The following is a 16,038-nucleotide window of genomic DNA, read 5'->3' on the forward strand; positions in this document are numbered from 1 at the left end:
TTTTTTTTTTTTTTTTTTTTTTTTTTTTTAACAGAGTCTCACTTAAGTAGCTAAAGCTAGGGTTGAATTTATGTTCCTTCTACCTCAGTCTCTCCAAGTGCTGGGATTGCAAGCGAGTGCCTCAACACCCAGCCAGTTTGGCTCGGAAATGAAAGTCACATATGCTGAAGGCCAGCTGGTGACTAGGAAATGGTGGAAACTTGAGGAGGTGAGGACTAGCGGGGAGAAGTAGGTCACTGGAAGCATGCCTTCAAAGGTCTGCCTGGACCCTGGCCTCTCGCTCCTTTCAGTAAGCAGCCTCCTCCGCTACATGCTCCTGCTGCTGTCATGTTCTGCTTTGCCACAGGTTTAAAAGCAACATAATCAGCTGAATGTAGACTGAAAGTATGAAACCATAAGCCCAAATAAACCTTTCCTCCTTTTAAATGTTTTCCTCAGATATCTCATCAGTGACAGCTGACTAACATAACTGTCTTCCCAATTCCTGTGAGTGGACAACCTTACATTTGTCCCACAGACACCACCCTATTGCAACACAGCCCTCCTTCCTCACCTGAATTGTTCAGGTAGCTTCTAGCTGGATCCCATGCTTCACTTTACACCAATGTAAACAAACCTGCTGTTTTCATTTTTATCCAGTGCAATCCTTCACAAATTCAATTGCTATCACAAAAGTAGTCAAAATCTTGTAAATACTTCCTCTCACGCTTAGAATAAAATCAAACTTCTTACCACCACTATGACCAACCCCGCCTACACCATCCTATACAATTCTCCCCTCATCTGTCTTTTGTGCATCATGGATCATATGATTTAGTTTGACAAAGGAACTGTAATGCTGGAAAAGGTCTGTAAATCAGAGGTGCAGATTTCAAGAGAAAATGCTATCTCAAAGATTTTCAGAATCTCTAGTTAAGAGAGACTTAACTAAGGTAAAATTAGTCTTTCTCAGCAGCCTAACTGGTTTCGTGCCCGTCTAAACACACAAGTGCATGAAATATGTATTCATTTATAGAGACAAAGAAAGATTCTGAACCCTTAGGAATTTGTTTATGAGCCCTTCTCCTGAATACACACCTGCTAAACACATCCAGTTTCTCGTCATGAGAATTGAGATGCTGTTGCAACTGTTCTGAGCTTATAAACCGGCGGTTACATTCATAGCAGGGCCAATTCTTCTCTTGCTCACGAAGAACTACACACACAAGAGAGAAATCATAAAGGCTGATGATCAACAGACACCAGTGAAATTTAGATGCTCACTATCGACACCATTATCTCACTGTGGACAGAATCTGCTATTTATACTACTTTTTTGTTATAAAATCAAAGGCTAAAATTTGACAGAGAGGTGGTTTTTAGGATCTTATTTTCTAAAACATTCATGCAAGACATCAAAGGGACAACACCCTCACACTACTCTCTCTTGTCCTGAAATGTACACACACAAACCTTACCAAACTATAAAGACAAGAAATGCTGCAAAGACCTAGTGGTTCAGACCCAAATTTCACTGTTTAAGGTTATATTAAATCACAAATAACTTAAAAGTCAATGAGTAACATAATCACATTAGCAAAATATTTAGAAATATCACCTAAGGTGAAATACATGAATATCTTAAGACCTGGTAACTACACTTCCAGATGTGCATGAAGCATAAGAATGCACCAGCATTTCATTAGAAGACATGTATAAGAATGGTCATGGTGGCACTCTTTAAAATGGCAAAAGTTGCAAATGATCCTATTAGAATAAGAATCTGGCTGGCCCTTTCCGCTGGGTCATGGGAGGTAACCTGTGTATCCGTGGAATCTCCTGAGAGACAGAAGTGTCTGTTACTCACGAGCCCCTCATCTTACAGATCTTTACTCTGAAGTGATGACTCAGCGTGGGGAATGGCCACACCAGAAAGCCCAGCTCTGTGATTAGAAGGCTGATGTTTCAACTGGGTAATGCCAGCCTCCAGGACAGGAGACGGTAAGTTTAATCCTACGGCCAGTGATTCAGTCAATTGTGCCAATGCAGTGACACTTCAATTAAAAACTGGACACTGAAGCTCAGGTGAGTGTCTGTGGTTGGTAATGATATATCAATGTGCCAGGAAGATGGTACATACTAAAGACACAGAACCTTTATCATGGGGCCCTCCCAGACCTCACCCTATGTGTTTCTTCATTTGGCTGATCCTGATGTATATCCTTTGTAATAAAACTGTAATCATTAAGTAAAGTGCTTCCCTCGTTATATGAGTCATCCTACAGAACTATCAAACCTGAGTAAGTTCTAGGAGCCCTCTAAATCAATAAATGGCCAGAAGGACAGGTGACTTGGGAATCATAGATCTTTTCTGTGGTGTCTGAAGTGTCTGTGAAATCTGACTGGACTTGGCGTAGTTACTAATATAACTGCACTGCACAACCAACTCTATAGTAAAATAGACAAATGAATTGTTACACATTCAGACAAAACAGCAAAGACAATGAGCATGAACAAATTTCAGTTACATATAACAACATAATGTTGAGCAAAAACTATAAATATCACATTGTTCTATTTATGTACAATTCAGTAACAAACAAATGTTATGTGTGCTGTGAGGTGTCAGGAGAGTAACCACGCTTGGGAATTGACACAGGTGTGATCACTGTCTACTTAATGATCTGTTCACCTTCCTGTATGTAGATTACACTTCAGTAACCTTTATATTAAAAACAAAGTCAATATCTGCCTTGCTGTGTCCTCAGAGATGACTAAGGCCAGATAGGAATCATCCTCTGATCTAGGTTCTAATTTGGTATTTGGAGGTTTTCATTATATTAAATACTATTTTCTGGCACCCATGAAAGAAATGTAAATATAACACTGTAATTTGATCTCAGAATTGGGTGCAGATGGGTATCTCTAAGAAACCTATTGAAATAGTGTCTAAAATACATTAAGATGAAAAACTTAGAGGTTGCCTAGTGATGTAACATCCACTTAGATGTAATATAAACAATTTAGAAAATGTACAATGTAGAAGTCCAACCACCTTTCCTTTCTTCCTCAGAAATGTCATGAATTTTCTGGTTCACGAACTCAGCATAGGATGCCGCATACCACACCTGCAAGAACCAAGGATATCATCAAGAACTAAGGGATATTGCCAGATATGCTTTGCCTTCTTAAATTATTTCTCCTGTTTACACGAAATAATTTAGGCTTTCCCACAGCCCATTCAGAAAAAGAAATAGAAAATCCACACTGTGAGCCTCCCCTTTTAACATGCATCTGGCAGGTTTTCTGTCAGGAAGTCCTTTTGTCATGACATACTACCTGTTTCCTTTTTCCTTTTAAAAACATTTCTTTTTGGCAGGGCATGTGGTGCACACCTAAAATTCTAGCCCTCAGGAAGCTGAGGCAGGAGGACTGCCACAAATTTGAAGACAGCTTGGGCTACATAATGCATACAAAGCCAGCCTGAACTACATAGTGAGACAACTGCCTCAAAACAACAACTCTACAAGAATTATACTCAGTCTTTTCACAGGTTTTAATATCATTGTAATCATAGCAGCTATACTGGACAGCTCACTCTGGGATTACCAAGGGGACTATGTCAAATGCTTCCACACTCTCCTGGGACTCTTCTGCCCTCCCTCCTACCCCACTGGCTTCTGCTTTTCACTCTTCCTCTACCTAACTTCTAAATAGTGCCGTTCCTCAAAGCTCAGCCCAAGTCCTGGGCCTTTTAATTTTCCCTCTGGTGATCAAACCCATTCCAACCAATTCTTTGCTGATGCTTCCCACATGAATAACTCAGCCCCTGGTGGCCTGATATCTGGGTGTCTCCTCAACAGTTCACACTTAACTGGAATTCCTGATGCCTCCCTACTTACACTTCTCATCTCTGCCTGTCTCCTTCTCAGTGGTAGAGTATGCCTAGCATATATGAGGACCAGGGTTTGATCTCCAGAACCAAAAAACAAAACAAAGCACTTAACTTTTAAAGATACATGGTTCAATTGTGGAAAATGACACATATGAATTCAAACAAATGGGAAAGCATAGTATTCAAACTTGCAAAAACGGCTAACAGAGGCTAAGGGTATAGTTCAGTGGCAGAGTACTAGCCTAGTATATGTGAGAACCAGGGTTTGAGCCCCAGAATCACCACACACAAAAAAAGTAATTAAATTAAAAAGGATTAGGAATGGTCTAGCTCAACAGTAGATGCTTGCCTGGCTTGCACGAGTCTCTGGGTTCAAATCCAGTATTACAAAATAAAAATAAAAAATATCCTCAGAACAACATACACATGCAAAAAGATTATCAGTGACTTGGAACAATATCCCAGAGGCAATAGCAGAACACATACAGAAAACTGTGGTGGGGGCCGAGGTGTGGCTCAGGTCCAGTGTGTACAACACACTGGGTTCAAGCCCCGGCACCATGGGGAATGTAAGGCAGCAACACTCTTGCTGCCGCAGAAGAAAGTATACATAAAAGCACACATGTCTAGGATGAAGGTAAACAGTGAGTGGAGGAGAAAAGTCACAATGTACACAAAGCAGTTCAGAGCTACACTGATTTATTTTGCCCAAGTGTACTACTCCATGTATACACAAGGGTGGCATGATTTTTAAATTACTTATAAATCTAAACTAGCTCCCTCAGTAAGTATAAAATAACCATTTCTGTTGTTTTTTTTTGAAGTATTTTTTTCTTAATGGTGCAGGAAATAATGGTGTATTTTGAAGTGTTTGGTGTCCCAGAGTCAGCAATATAGGGTATTACCAAGTTCTAACATATCCACTTCTGTCTGTTTATAAATATTTCCTCAGACTAACTTTCAAGGGTTCGATTTACACAGCCAAGAAGTCTCCTGCTGTACACATCCAGAGATATGTGCAATTCTGTAATCAATGTCCCTATCTCATAAAACCCTCACATTGTACTGTACCCATTTATTTTTCCTAATTTAAATTAACAAAAATAATAATTCATAATTTGTTCAGGTTTTTTGTTTCTTTGTTTGCAGTGGTGGGGATCGAACCCAGACCCTCACTCATGTTAGGCAAGTGTCTATCAATGACTTACATTCCCAGCTCTTTGCAAATATTGAGCTATTTTAAAAAAACATTTCCTATTTGTTTTCTCTTCCAAATAAAATTAATTCCTGGTATTTGTTCACTTATGCTTTTGTAGTGAGGCTGAATGTATATAACTTACTCTTTTGCATTATAAATATTTTCTCCACCCTTTAGTGTTCTGTTACACTGAACTATTACATATTTATTTACTTGTTTATTCATTCCCGTCTGTCTTACTTTACCATTACAGTTCTATTTAAAGATTTAAAAGAGAAAACAGGCCTGGAGGTTTAGTTCATGGAACTGTATCTGCTTTAACATGCCTGAAGCCCTCGGCTCAATACAGCACAACAGAAAAAGAAAAAAATAATCTCCTTAGAGCTAAGAAATATTTATTTCAAGGGACTATTTGAATTAATTCTTCTTTATGGCAGAGTCCACTGTATATAATATCACATTTTCTTTATCCATTTAAGTGTTGATGGACTCATAAGCTGCTTCTAAGATTTAGTTACTATGAATTGTGTTGTTACATAAATAAAGAGCAAAATAAGAGACAATAATAGGAAATGGGGAGACAGATCTTTTGCAAATGGGAAGGAGACCAAAGAGCTGTAAGAAGGGGGTAGGGAGGGAGAAGGGAATGAAAGAGGAATTAAGATATATTATATACATGTACCAACTCCCTACAAGGAATGCAATCATTATGTACTGCAAACATGTACTAATAAAAAATATAAACTGGAAAGAAAAAAAGATTATTTGAGAAACTGAAAAGGTCTAAGGGGAAAGGAGAGAGAGAGGAAGGATGAGAAGGGAAGGTAGACAATCAAATCACAACTTCAATATATCACAATACACATACAGAAATATCAGTGAAGCCCACTGATTTATAAAGAGTATTTTTCTTGTACTTGAGAGGCTGAGGCAGGAAAATCGCTGTGAGTTCAAGGCCAGCCTAAACTACACAGCAAGTCTCCAAAAACAACAACAACAAAAAACCAAAAAAGTGTTCTTCTTATTAAAAATGTATTATGGAGACAGGAGTATAGCTCAGTGCTATAGCACTTGTTTAGTGTGTACAAGGCCCTAGGTTTGATCTTCAACACTGCAAAAAAAAAAGTACTGAGAAAGATGGTGTGAGATGTGAATCTCCTTTTACACATTTATTCAGTGTTTATACAGTGTCCAACTAACAGTTTTAAAGACAGAGATTTTGTAGCTTTTGAACAAAATTCAGGAGTTTGGCCTTCTCTCAAAAGGAAGTATCAATTTGTAATTTATCATACTAAGGAAGCATACAATTCAGCATTCATGTACTGAGAAAATTATTTCTGCCTATATTTTATTTATATTAGGAAGCTAAAGAGTATTTTGACCATGTTTCTAATACACATAAGCTTTTTAAAGGGAGGGGGTGTTCTTGGGCTGGGGATATAGCTCAGTGATAGAGCACTTGGCTAACATGTACAAGGCCCTGAGTTCAAGACCCAACCCTGCAAAAACAGGCAGGAGGCTTCACTTACAGATTTTATTTTAATGTCAGGAAAAGCTAATACCTAGAGAAATTCTAACAATTACCTCAAAAATATATTTCTGCAATCCAAAGTCAGTATGTAAATTTAATTGAATAAAATGAAATATTCAGATAAAGAAAAGGAATCTTGCCCATATAGGTGAATTCCATTTCTCAAAATCAGTTTCACAACTAAATTCTGCTTCACTATACACAAGTTATATTAAGTGACACAATCCATAACCTCCCCATCATAAATATCGATCTGTTCCTAAAACCAATTACTTCCTTATAGCTGGACCTAATGCCCTCCTGAAGATCCAGTTTTTGTTTGTTTGCTTTGCTGGTTTTGGGGTTTCTTGTTTTGTTTTCTTTTGTATTACTGAGGAATGAACCCAAGGAGAGCTAAACTACATCCCCACAAAACAGAAACATTTTAACTTTGAGACAGCATCTCAGTTTTGTTTTGTTGTTTTTTTGAGATAGGGTTTCACTATATAGTTCAGACTAGCCTTGCAACCCAGGTTGGTCTCGAACTTGCAGCAATCCTCCTTCTTCAGCCTCCAGAGTGCTGGGATTATAAGTATGTACCACCATACCCAGCTTTGAAGGGTCAGGTTTGAGGCCAGCCTAGTTCTCCTGCCTAAGCATCCAAGTAACTGGAATTACAGGCATGGGACACCACACCTAGCTTTTGTAGAAGCCCCTGATAAACACAAAAATCATCTCCTCTTCATTCTGTTTTTATTTACAGGATTTTTTTTCCTGGTACTGAGGATTAAACCAGGGCCTTTACACTGAACTTCACTTCCAGCCCCTTTTTATTTTGAGACAGCTTTACCACATCACTATGTTGCTCAGGCTGAGCTTGGACTTGTGATCCTCTTGCTTCAGCTTCCCAGGTAGCCAGGTTTATAGGTGTGCACCACCATGCCTGGTTTTTTGCACAGGCCCTTGATTCTACTTTATTTAAGGATTATTTTTATGTACAAAACAGCACAGTCAGCTGTCTGTACCACAGGTTCCACCAACCACAGATTAAAAATATTTGGGAGAAAAAACCGGGTCAGTATGGAATGTTTTCCTTGTCATTATTCCCTCAACAATCCAGTTTACATTGTATTAAATATTATAAATTATCTGGAGATGAGTCTAACTGAATGTGAGGAATAGATAGGTTCTAAGCCAATTCTATGCCGTTTTAAATATGGGCTAGGAGCTCCAGGAATCTTGTTATCTACAGAGCATCCTTAAAGGAAAAGCCATAACTACTCACTAAGTACTACTACTCACTCATAACTATTCACTAAGTCAGTGAATTACCAAGAAAGGAACATTCTTGTAAGACTGACTTGAAGAAAAGCCCTAAACAAGATGGCACCCAGAATGCAGCACTATACCTTCAGCTCCTGCTTGGGTTCCACGTTCTTTATGGTTGTGTAATACACATGGTGGCCGTACTGATAAGCCACCAGGTTCTGCTCCAGGTGGTTCTGGGCTGGACGCACGAACATCATCCAGTTACAGAGGCTCTCGTCAGACAACTCAAACCACAGGTCCTCGTGCAAATCCCTGTCTTTTCTGTCCCCTTTATCAAGAGACACCTGCAGCCGAAGAGAAGGTAAAGAGCCACACCAAGGCACAAAAACAAAACAACCCCAAACCCTTCACTAGGATATGCATTCATATAGGAAATAGTGCTCCCTAAATTAACCATATATCTTGACCCTTCCCTTTTTATCTAGAAAGATACTAGAATTGAAACTTGTCAAACCTAAAGTTTACTTCCTCCAGCCTCACCTAGAGGGAAATTATCTGGAAAAACTTGTAAAGTAGAAAATCAACTACATGGCTCTAATTAACATTTCACAAAAGTAACACAAGAAAAAAATGCTATAAATAAGCCAAGAAAATGCAAGCATAATGCTCTCCAGTTCATTACAATTTGCCTCCTTTGGAGATTCAAGTGTATTCATTTATATAATGCTGCATAAAGATATGTATTTCTCTTTACAGAGTAATATTCTTGCTTGGAGAGCTTGCATATTCACCAAAGAAAACCTCCCCATGATAGCTGCTAATTATCAAAAAAATACATCCTAGCTATTTATCCCCTCCCAGTGCCCTTTCTTAGCTCTCCAGGGTGGCTACTCAGAAAACAGAGAACAAAGATAGAAGCCAAAGCACCAACTGTGAAGAATGGAAAACAAAATAAAGCTACTTCAGCATTCAGTGAACTATTCTGTCATTTTAAAAAAATCCCCAGCACTCAGAAGGCTGTGGCAGGAGGATTGCTGCAAGTTTGAGACCAGCCTGGGCTACCTAGTGAGTTCCAGGGCAGACTGAACTACACAGTGAAACCCTATCTCAAAAAAAAAAAAAAAAAAAAAAAAAAAAAAAAAATCCAAAAAAAAAAAAAAAAAAAAAAAAAAAAAAAAAAATCAACAGTAAACAGCCATTTCAAAATTGAAAAGTGGTTTTCTTACAAAGATTAGTGGCACACAGTAGATATATACATCCATGTAATTCTCTTTATAGTCCAGACAAATTAATTTTAAACAAAGAAAAATAAGTAAGATAAAGATTGCCAATGCCTCTGTTATGTACTGAATTTTATGTTTCCCTCACCCCCAAATTCATATGGGAGCCCTATAACCCCGGTACCTCACGACAGACTGTGTTTGGAAACAGGGCCTTTAATGAGATCTTTAAGTTAACATCAGATCATTGGAGTGGGTCCTAATCCACGAGTAGTCCAAATAAGGAGAAGAGATCAGAATGGATATGGGAATGTACAGAGGAAATACCTTGTCTGCACACCACCATCTGCAATCCTGGGAAAGAGGCCACAGGAGAAACCACCCTGCCCATGCCTTCATCTTGAGCTTCAGCCTCCGAACTTCAGCTGGACCCTTCCAGTCTAGCATTTGATTATGGCAGCTCAATTGAGCAAACTACCTAACCCTAAGAACTACACTATTCGAATTATTCACAAAATGCCTTAAGGGGTTGAGATTACAATCTCCATTCTTTTGGGAGGAGAGAAAAAGGTTCTATTTGAAATGAATTAAGCACAAAAAGAAAAATACTAGTTGGAAACTATTATGAAATGAAAACAAGAGGCTAAGTTGAAAAATGAGTGCCCCTGGAAAAAAAACTGTTAAAGAACAAGAGTGGAGTGGGAGAAAGTGGAAATTACCTTCAGATGAATATAACAGTCTTTCAGCTCAGACCCCCTGACGAGTGGTCCCTCCACAGGGCCAAACTGGGTGCGCTTGGGAATGCGCCTCTTGGAGAACACCCCGCCAAGGAATCTGTCTATGTAGAGGACCAGGGGCAGACTGGCACGGGCCCGAGTGAGCACAGGCCGATTGGGGATTGGATGCAAGGGCCCGTGCTTTGGGCACACTGAAGAATGCGCATTATTACACTCCTCACACCCTGCAAAACAAAGAAAACCTTGAAGAAAAGTACAATTCCTTGACAAGATTTGCTCTCGGGTAAAAAGTTCTGACCTGAGAAATTCTCAAAACTAAGTTTCCAGGCCAGAATTCAATTACATTTCACATGAGCACTACCTATTCCATTGCAACACATTAGCTTTCATAGACCAATCATAAAAGTGCTGTAATTTTCCTCCAAAAGCAGGCAGAAGTTGTTTATGCCTACCAAAAATAATGTGCAGGCTGTGACTTTTCTCTCTGATGGATAGTAATTCAAGTAGTGGCTGCTAAACTTACAAATCAATTATGACACTTGGGAAAAGAAAAAAAGAGCTTCTTCAGCTAGATATTGCAAAATCTAATGAAACAAAATTATTTCAATGAAGCTGTTAGGAGAAAAAAGAAAACCCTGACAACACTAATCAATTTCCTCAAAGGGAGTTAGCAGGTCTCATTAGAGGGCGTTATCTGATTCAAGCAGGGAAAGTACTATACAGTTTGAAGTTTTGATGCAGACTGTCTGATCATGCTAAAATGAGCAAATTTAGCATCCCCTCCATCATTCACTTGGACCACACAACTGGCCCCTCTTTGCCAGGACATGCATTTTTAGGTCACTCTAGGAGAACTCAACTTGCACCAAGCCTGCCACTTTTGTTCCCTTTTCCAGTAGCATCAACTGTAAATTAGCTGCCAGAAAGAGAAATGCAAACCACAAAATAAGGCAAGTGATGGACCAGAGACTTCATACTCATCAGGTTTTACCCCCTTTGGCTATGTATTGACATAGTTTAGGTACAGTATTTTCAATTTCTACAAGTCTCAGAGAGTTGACTGTTTTTGTATGTTTGTTTTGTTTTGAGGCAAAGTCTCACTTTGTAGTTCAGTCTGGCCTGGAACTCACTATGTACCCCAGGCTGGCCTCAAACTTGCAGTGATCCTCCTGCCTTCTGCCTGCTGGGATTACAGACATACACCACCATATCCAGCACTGTATTAATATTTATGAAATAAAGTGGCTTTGGAGTTGACTTGAAAACTTCAGACTTCCAGGGAAAACTACAAGAGGAAGTTCTCTGTTGGATGAGGATTAGATTTGGGGCAGAACACTGGGCCCCATGCAGGGAGGTTTTGGAAGCACCATGTGGGAGGCCCAGGAGAAACAGCATGAGGCTGAAAAGCTCTGGCTGACCTCAATCACTCAAAGGACTGAAGTAAGGACTTTGTCACAGAAGCATGAAGATCCACAGAAAGAATAATGATCTGGTAGGCAAAAGCTGAACTTTAAGCAGGCAAGACCAAGAGGCAGTGGGTATTGTGGCTGACCAAGGCCACAGCTGTGCAGCCACACATCCTGAGCTGGAATTCAGGCTCTCAGCATACTTGTATGACCTTGGGAAAGTGTTCCACCTGCTAGATCATTAGAAGACATCGAACACATCAGTAAGTGTGGTGCACTAAGCTGGGGACATGATATGCATTTTCAAAGGTTTTATGACAAATAAAGCAGCAAAGCAAACTTGTTAGAGCTGAAATGGCTGAACAGGCCATGCCTGGGCCAACATGCTTTAGCAGCCTGGTGAAAGAAAGACCCAGGCTCAGATAAATGATCACCTTTCAGCCCCAAGCAGGCAGCCTAAGGTTCTTCTGAGCTTCAGTTTTCTCATTAGTAAAAACCAGAAAACAAACACGAGTGTCAGATTCTCCCTCCCAGGGTGGTGGGGAAGATCAAGTGGGATGACAGATGCAGAGCACGTGGCACAATGTGTGGGAAGCGGGAGGACTCAGTTCATGTGACACATATTCACCAGAAAGAGCCCGGCATCCACACTTACACAAGTCATGGGGGTCAAAGGGCCGGGGTGGGTCTGGCTCCCAATCATCCAGGTCTGTGTCTTCACCATCTTCTTCCTCTTCTTCTTCAGTATCCTCCTCCTCCTCCTCTTCCTCTTCCTCTTCCTCTTCCTCTTTTGCCTCCAGTCTGGCTATAGGGTTCTGCAGAGTTGCCATAGGGTCGGAACCATCCATGCTCTCGATGGAAGGCAGCACCTGGTTATGCACAGGTAATGAGACCTGGGCAGCAGTTTAGGCATAAAGTGAGCAGACACCTGCTTTTAGTTAGCCAGAATGCAGGTATATGCAGTGAGGACAAGGCTGTGCTGGACTGTACTCTTCATGCCACCTCCCTGCAAGGCCCTGGGAAAATGGTTTCCATGTAGTTGATAAAGAAGAGTCTGCCTTCATTTTGGATGTCTGATTCTCACAGTTTTTAAACTCCTCCCTCTCTACTTCCCATGCCCTTTATCTAAGCAGACTAAAAAGAAAGCCTACATCTCTCTCTTTTGAGTCTGGCAGGAGGTTCAAACCCCACAAAGCCCTTATCTTGAGCGTCTGACCCCACTCTTTCACCCCCTGAAGCCAAGCCCCTCTCCTTGCTCCCACAAGCCACTTCACAGCTGCGCAGAGGCCTGCCCTGGCCTTTTGGCTAAGATCAAGTGTGGAGAGTCCTGCCCTGCTTCCCTGGAGACTTAAGGGTACACAGTCAGCAACTATTCACTGTCTCCTGGGGTAGCTGTTGGATCCTAAGCCTTCAGATCTGAACAAAATCTGGAGTAGAGATCCCTCCCAGCCCTTTTAGGGTGGCCTCCACACAGTGGAGGGAATAATTTGGCTTCTCTTCAATAACTTTACTTTTTTTTTTAATTTTAAGAGACAGGGTCTCCCCGGGGATGTAGCTCAGCAGTGCAGCACCTGCCTGGCCTCACTGCATTGCCCAGGCTAGCATGAAAATCCTGAATTGAAGTGATCCTCATGCCTCAGCCTTTCCGGTAGCTGGGACTACAGGCACATGCCATCACATCTAGCCTATTTCACCTTTTTTCTATGCTGAAGTTTTCAGGAAAGAAGAAAAAGTCTCTGTTGATTTGCTCATGCTAAAGTCAACCTCATGCAAATAAAATAAGATTTGGGTGACATACTGGTTAATGTAATCTTACAAATATGTGGACAGAAAATAAATGGTACCTTACAAAAGTTCTCCTGCCTCTAATATGAGTGTTCTGGGATATATGCTACTCTAGATTCCTCTTTTCTCTCCTGCCCAATCAGTCCACAGGTAGTCAAGCCATATACCCCTCTATTTAATAAATCAAGTAAAAGTTTAAACACTCCCATCCCCTTTATCTCCCCATAGGCTGCTTTCCTCTCCTAGGATGTTCTTCTCTCACCAATCTCCTAAATCCAATCACAATCTTATTTCCCAGTGGGCTGTGTCTGATGCTGCTGGGTCTCCCTACCCTCCTATGCTGTAAGCTCCCACAGCATTTTGAACCACAGAACCTGGTTTTCAACAGCTCTCAGCCTCCTTTCCTCACCAGGCATCCTGAAGCCTCTGGAACAATCTTGTTGCAGCTTCGGTGGGCCCACACCCCTGTACATGTCTTCCATGCAGTGGCTGAGGCCTGTGAATTTCCTCTGGAGTTAGAAGGCAAAACCTTCTGCCACATGAATCCAACACTCAAGGAATTCATTCAATTCAATCGTTCTCATATGGATGAACTTCCATCTCTCTGATTCTCGTCTTCCTTTATTCCTCAGTGGATTCACATTTTTATGAATACAGCATCAGAGTACATTAGCACCTATAACAGCCACCTTTCTACTATGACCATGACTTGGGACTCACAGATAACTAAATTCACCAAGACCTTTTTTCCCCTCGAAGAGAACTATTAAACTATCTTCCCTTTCCTCAGGTCTTAAATAGTATATTTTTACTTAAATGGAGAATTTTTGCATTTTTTTCAATAAATTTCATTTGATTACTTTTATCTGATTACTTTTATCTGCCAAGATCTTTGACAATCTCGAATCTTACGTTGCACCTTGGCCACCACCCCTCACAGCTCTGTACCCATCACCGAACACTGTCCACTCTGTCCATGAGGATGTTTCCACCTGAGTTCTTCTTGTCTCTCCACCTGTACTTAATGAGCAGGCCAGGGGCACTGAAGTCAGACAGATTTAAGGTGAACTCCTGGTTATAAAAAAAAATCTCTGATCTTCAGTTTCTTTATCTGTAAAATGGAATCACGATTCCATACTGTACTGATTATTGTGGGATTAAAAGAAACAAGATGCTCACAATGCCAAGAGTAAAATGTGTGACATTTAATAAGTGTTCAATATTAATAATAGACTATTACTACTATCATACATTCTCTCAGAACCAAGGTGACATTATATACTTCCTCTGCAACATCAAAAGACAAGACTGCTATGCACGTAGTAGCTATTCATCAAAGACTAGTTTGTTGAAATACTCTTGACCCTTCGGGAAATAACATCAATCCCTTCAGGCATCTAGAAGGATCCACATCAAAAGGGATTCTTTGCTGCTGTTCACAGAAACATCTGTTTTCTGTTGTGCATCTAAATCTAAGAACTTCTTAACCTCTAAAAAGAAATAATCTTGAGTGTGCTCAGAGAGCCTGACCTGTTGAAGCAGTGTACAGCCACGACCCAACATTTAAAATGCTAAGGCTGCAAAAGACGCATAAAATCAGCTACCTCAAGTAGCAGGCACATGGGTTATTTTTATTATTTTAAATTAAGAGATAGCACCTTATTACGTCACACAGGCTGGCCTTGATCTCCTAGCTCACCACAATCAGCTTGCATACACATGTTGTACCATACAGTCATTTAGCCAGACGCCCAGACTTCTGCATGGCATTTTACCTCTGGAACTCAGAGCCTTTGGGAAATTTTGAATGGGTGTATAAAATTCTGGGAGATGCTGTGTGTTATCTTCAATAAAAACAGAATACAACGCCAGCAAAGGTAAGAGCCCCACAAGGAAAGGGTCAGGGGACTTCTGGCAATACAATGACTCTGGCCTCCTCACTATGTCCGGGGAAGAAGCAACTTCTTTCCCACTCAGCATCTTAGTACAGGGTTACTACACTCACTTTTATTCAGAGCCTCTTAAATTTTATGCCACAGTTAGGGATGAATGTTATCACACTGAATAAACCAAAGTATACATGGCACCTCTGCAGACTCCTCATAAATTCTTTATCTCTCTGTAGAGTCAACCTGAAAGAAGTTATTCTAGTGGAGTTATTCTAGTGGAGCTAATATTCTAGTGGAGTTAATAACTCTATGGAGTTATTCTAGTGAAGCTGTGATGATGTATTTTTCCCCAACAGATGCTCTTAGAAGGAATCTGGTCCAGCAAGGTTGGTGCTGGCTTCTTGCCACTGCTGAGAAAGCTCACATCAAAACAACACCAACAACCTTCACCTCCCCCATTCTGGAACACTCCTACAAGACTGGCTAAGAAAAGACTTGAATGCTTCCACCTTATTTCTAAGAACTGATCCTGAAGCAGAGTTGAACATATATCAGAATTATGAAAACCGTTAAAAAGGAAGAAAAAGGGGGTAGTATGGTCACTTCCTTGAGAACTATACATTTTTAGAAAGCACAGACCTGACCACACATAGATAGTAGCATGCTTTGCAAATCTGTTACCTAATTCATATTCAACTGACATTTACTGAGTGCTATTTGAATTCCTTTGAGGCCGGGTATTACCACACATCTTCTTCTTTTTCTTCTTCTTCTTTTTTTTTTGGTGGGGGTGTCCCTGTTCTTATGAGGCAGGAGGTAGGTAGGGGAACCACTAAGCTAAAGCGCTAGCGCTCCACACAGCTTCTAAGTGGAAAGATGAAATTAAAATTTGCCTCTGCCCTGCTTTTTCCACTATATCACAATGGCCCCTACAGAACTTGGTCTATTCAAGGAGGGCAGCCATAGAAGTAAACATCCCACACTCTGAGTACCAAGCCAAACAAGCTAATACTTACAAGCTCCTTAGGGGTAACCACGCAGTAGGTTGGTAAGTAATGTGTGACTATTTTACTTGGAGCCAAAGAATAATAAACTAAATTTTAGCCCATACATTTTGTCATATATAATTAAACATTGTAAAAGGAAAAAG

General features: G+C 40.4%; 1 protein-coding gene across 4 annotated transcripts in view; it reads right to left on the reverse strand.

The window, feature by feature from the left end:
* The window catches only part of Prdm10 (PR/SET domain 10), a 93,644-nt gene that overhangs the window by 29,027 nt on the left and 48,579 nt on the right, over nucleotides 1–16,038 (reverse strand). For all 4 annotated transcript variants that reach the window (XM_010640101.2, XM_010640102.3, XM_010640103.3 and 1 more), the window contains 5 exons: nucleotides 11,870–12,083; nucleotides 9,791–10,032; nucleotides 7,992–8,195; nucleotides 3,035–3,107; nucleotides 1,078–1,195 (listed from right to left, as the gene is read on the reverse strand). In XM_010640101.2, coding sequence (XP_010638403.1) covers nucleotides 1,078–1,195; nucleotides 3,035–3,107; nucleotides 7,992–8,195; nucleotides 9,791–10,032; nucleotides 11,870–12,083 — 851 coding nt within the window. The remainder of the gene's footprint in view (nucleotides 1–1,077; nucleotides 1,196–3,034; nucleotides 3,108–7,991; nucleotides 8,196–9,790; nucleotides 10,033–11,869; nucleotides 12,084–16,038) is intronic.

This window comes from Fukomys damarensis, unplaced genomic scaffold (assembly GCF_012274545.1).
Source record: "Fukomys damarensis isolate Sample0158 unplaced genomic scaffold, DMR_v1.0_HiC HiC_scaffold_16, whole genome shotgun sequence".
In the NCBI taxonomy this organism is placed as follows: domain Eukaryota; kingdom Metazoa; phylum Chordata; class Mammalia; order Rodentia; family Bathyergidae; genus Fukomys; species Fukomys damarensis.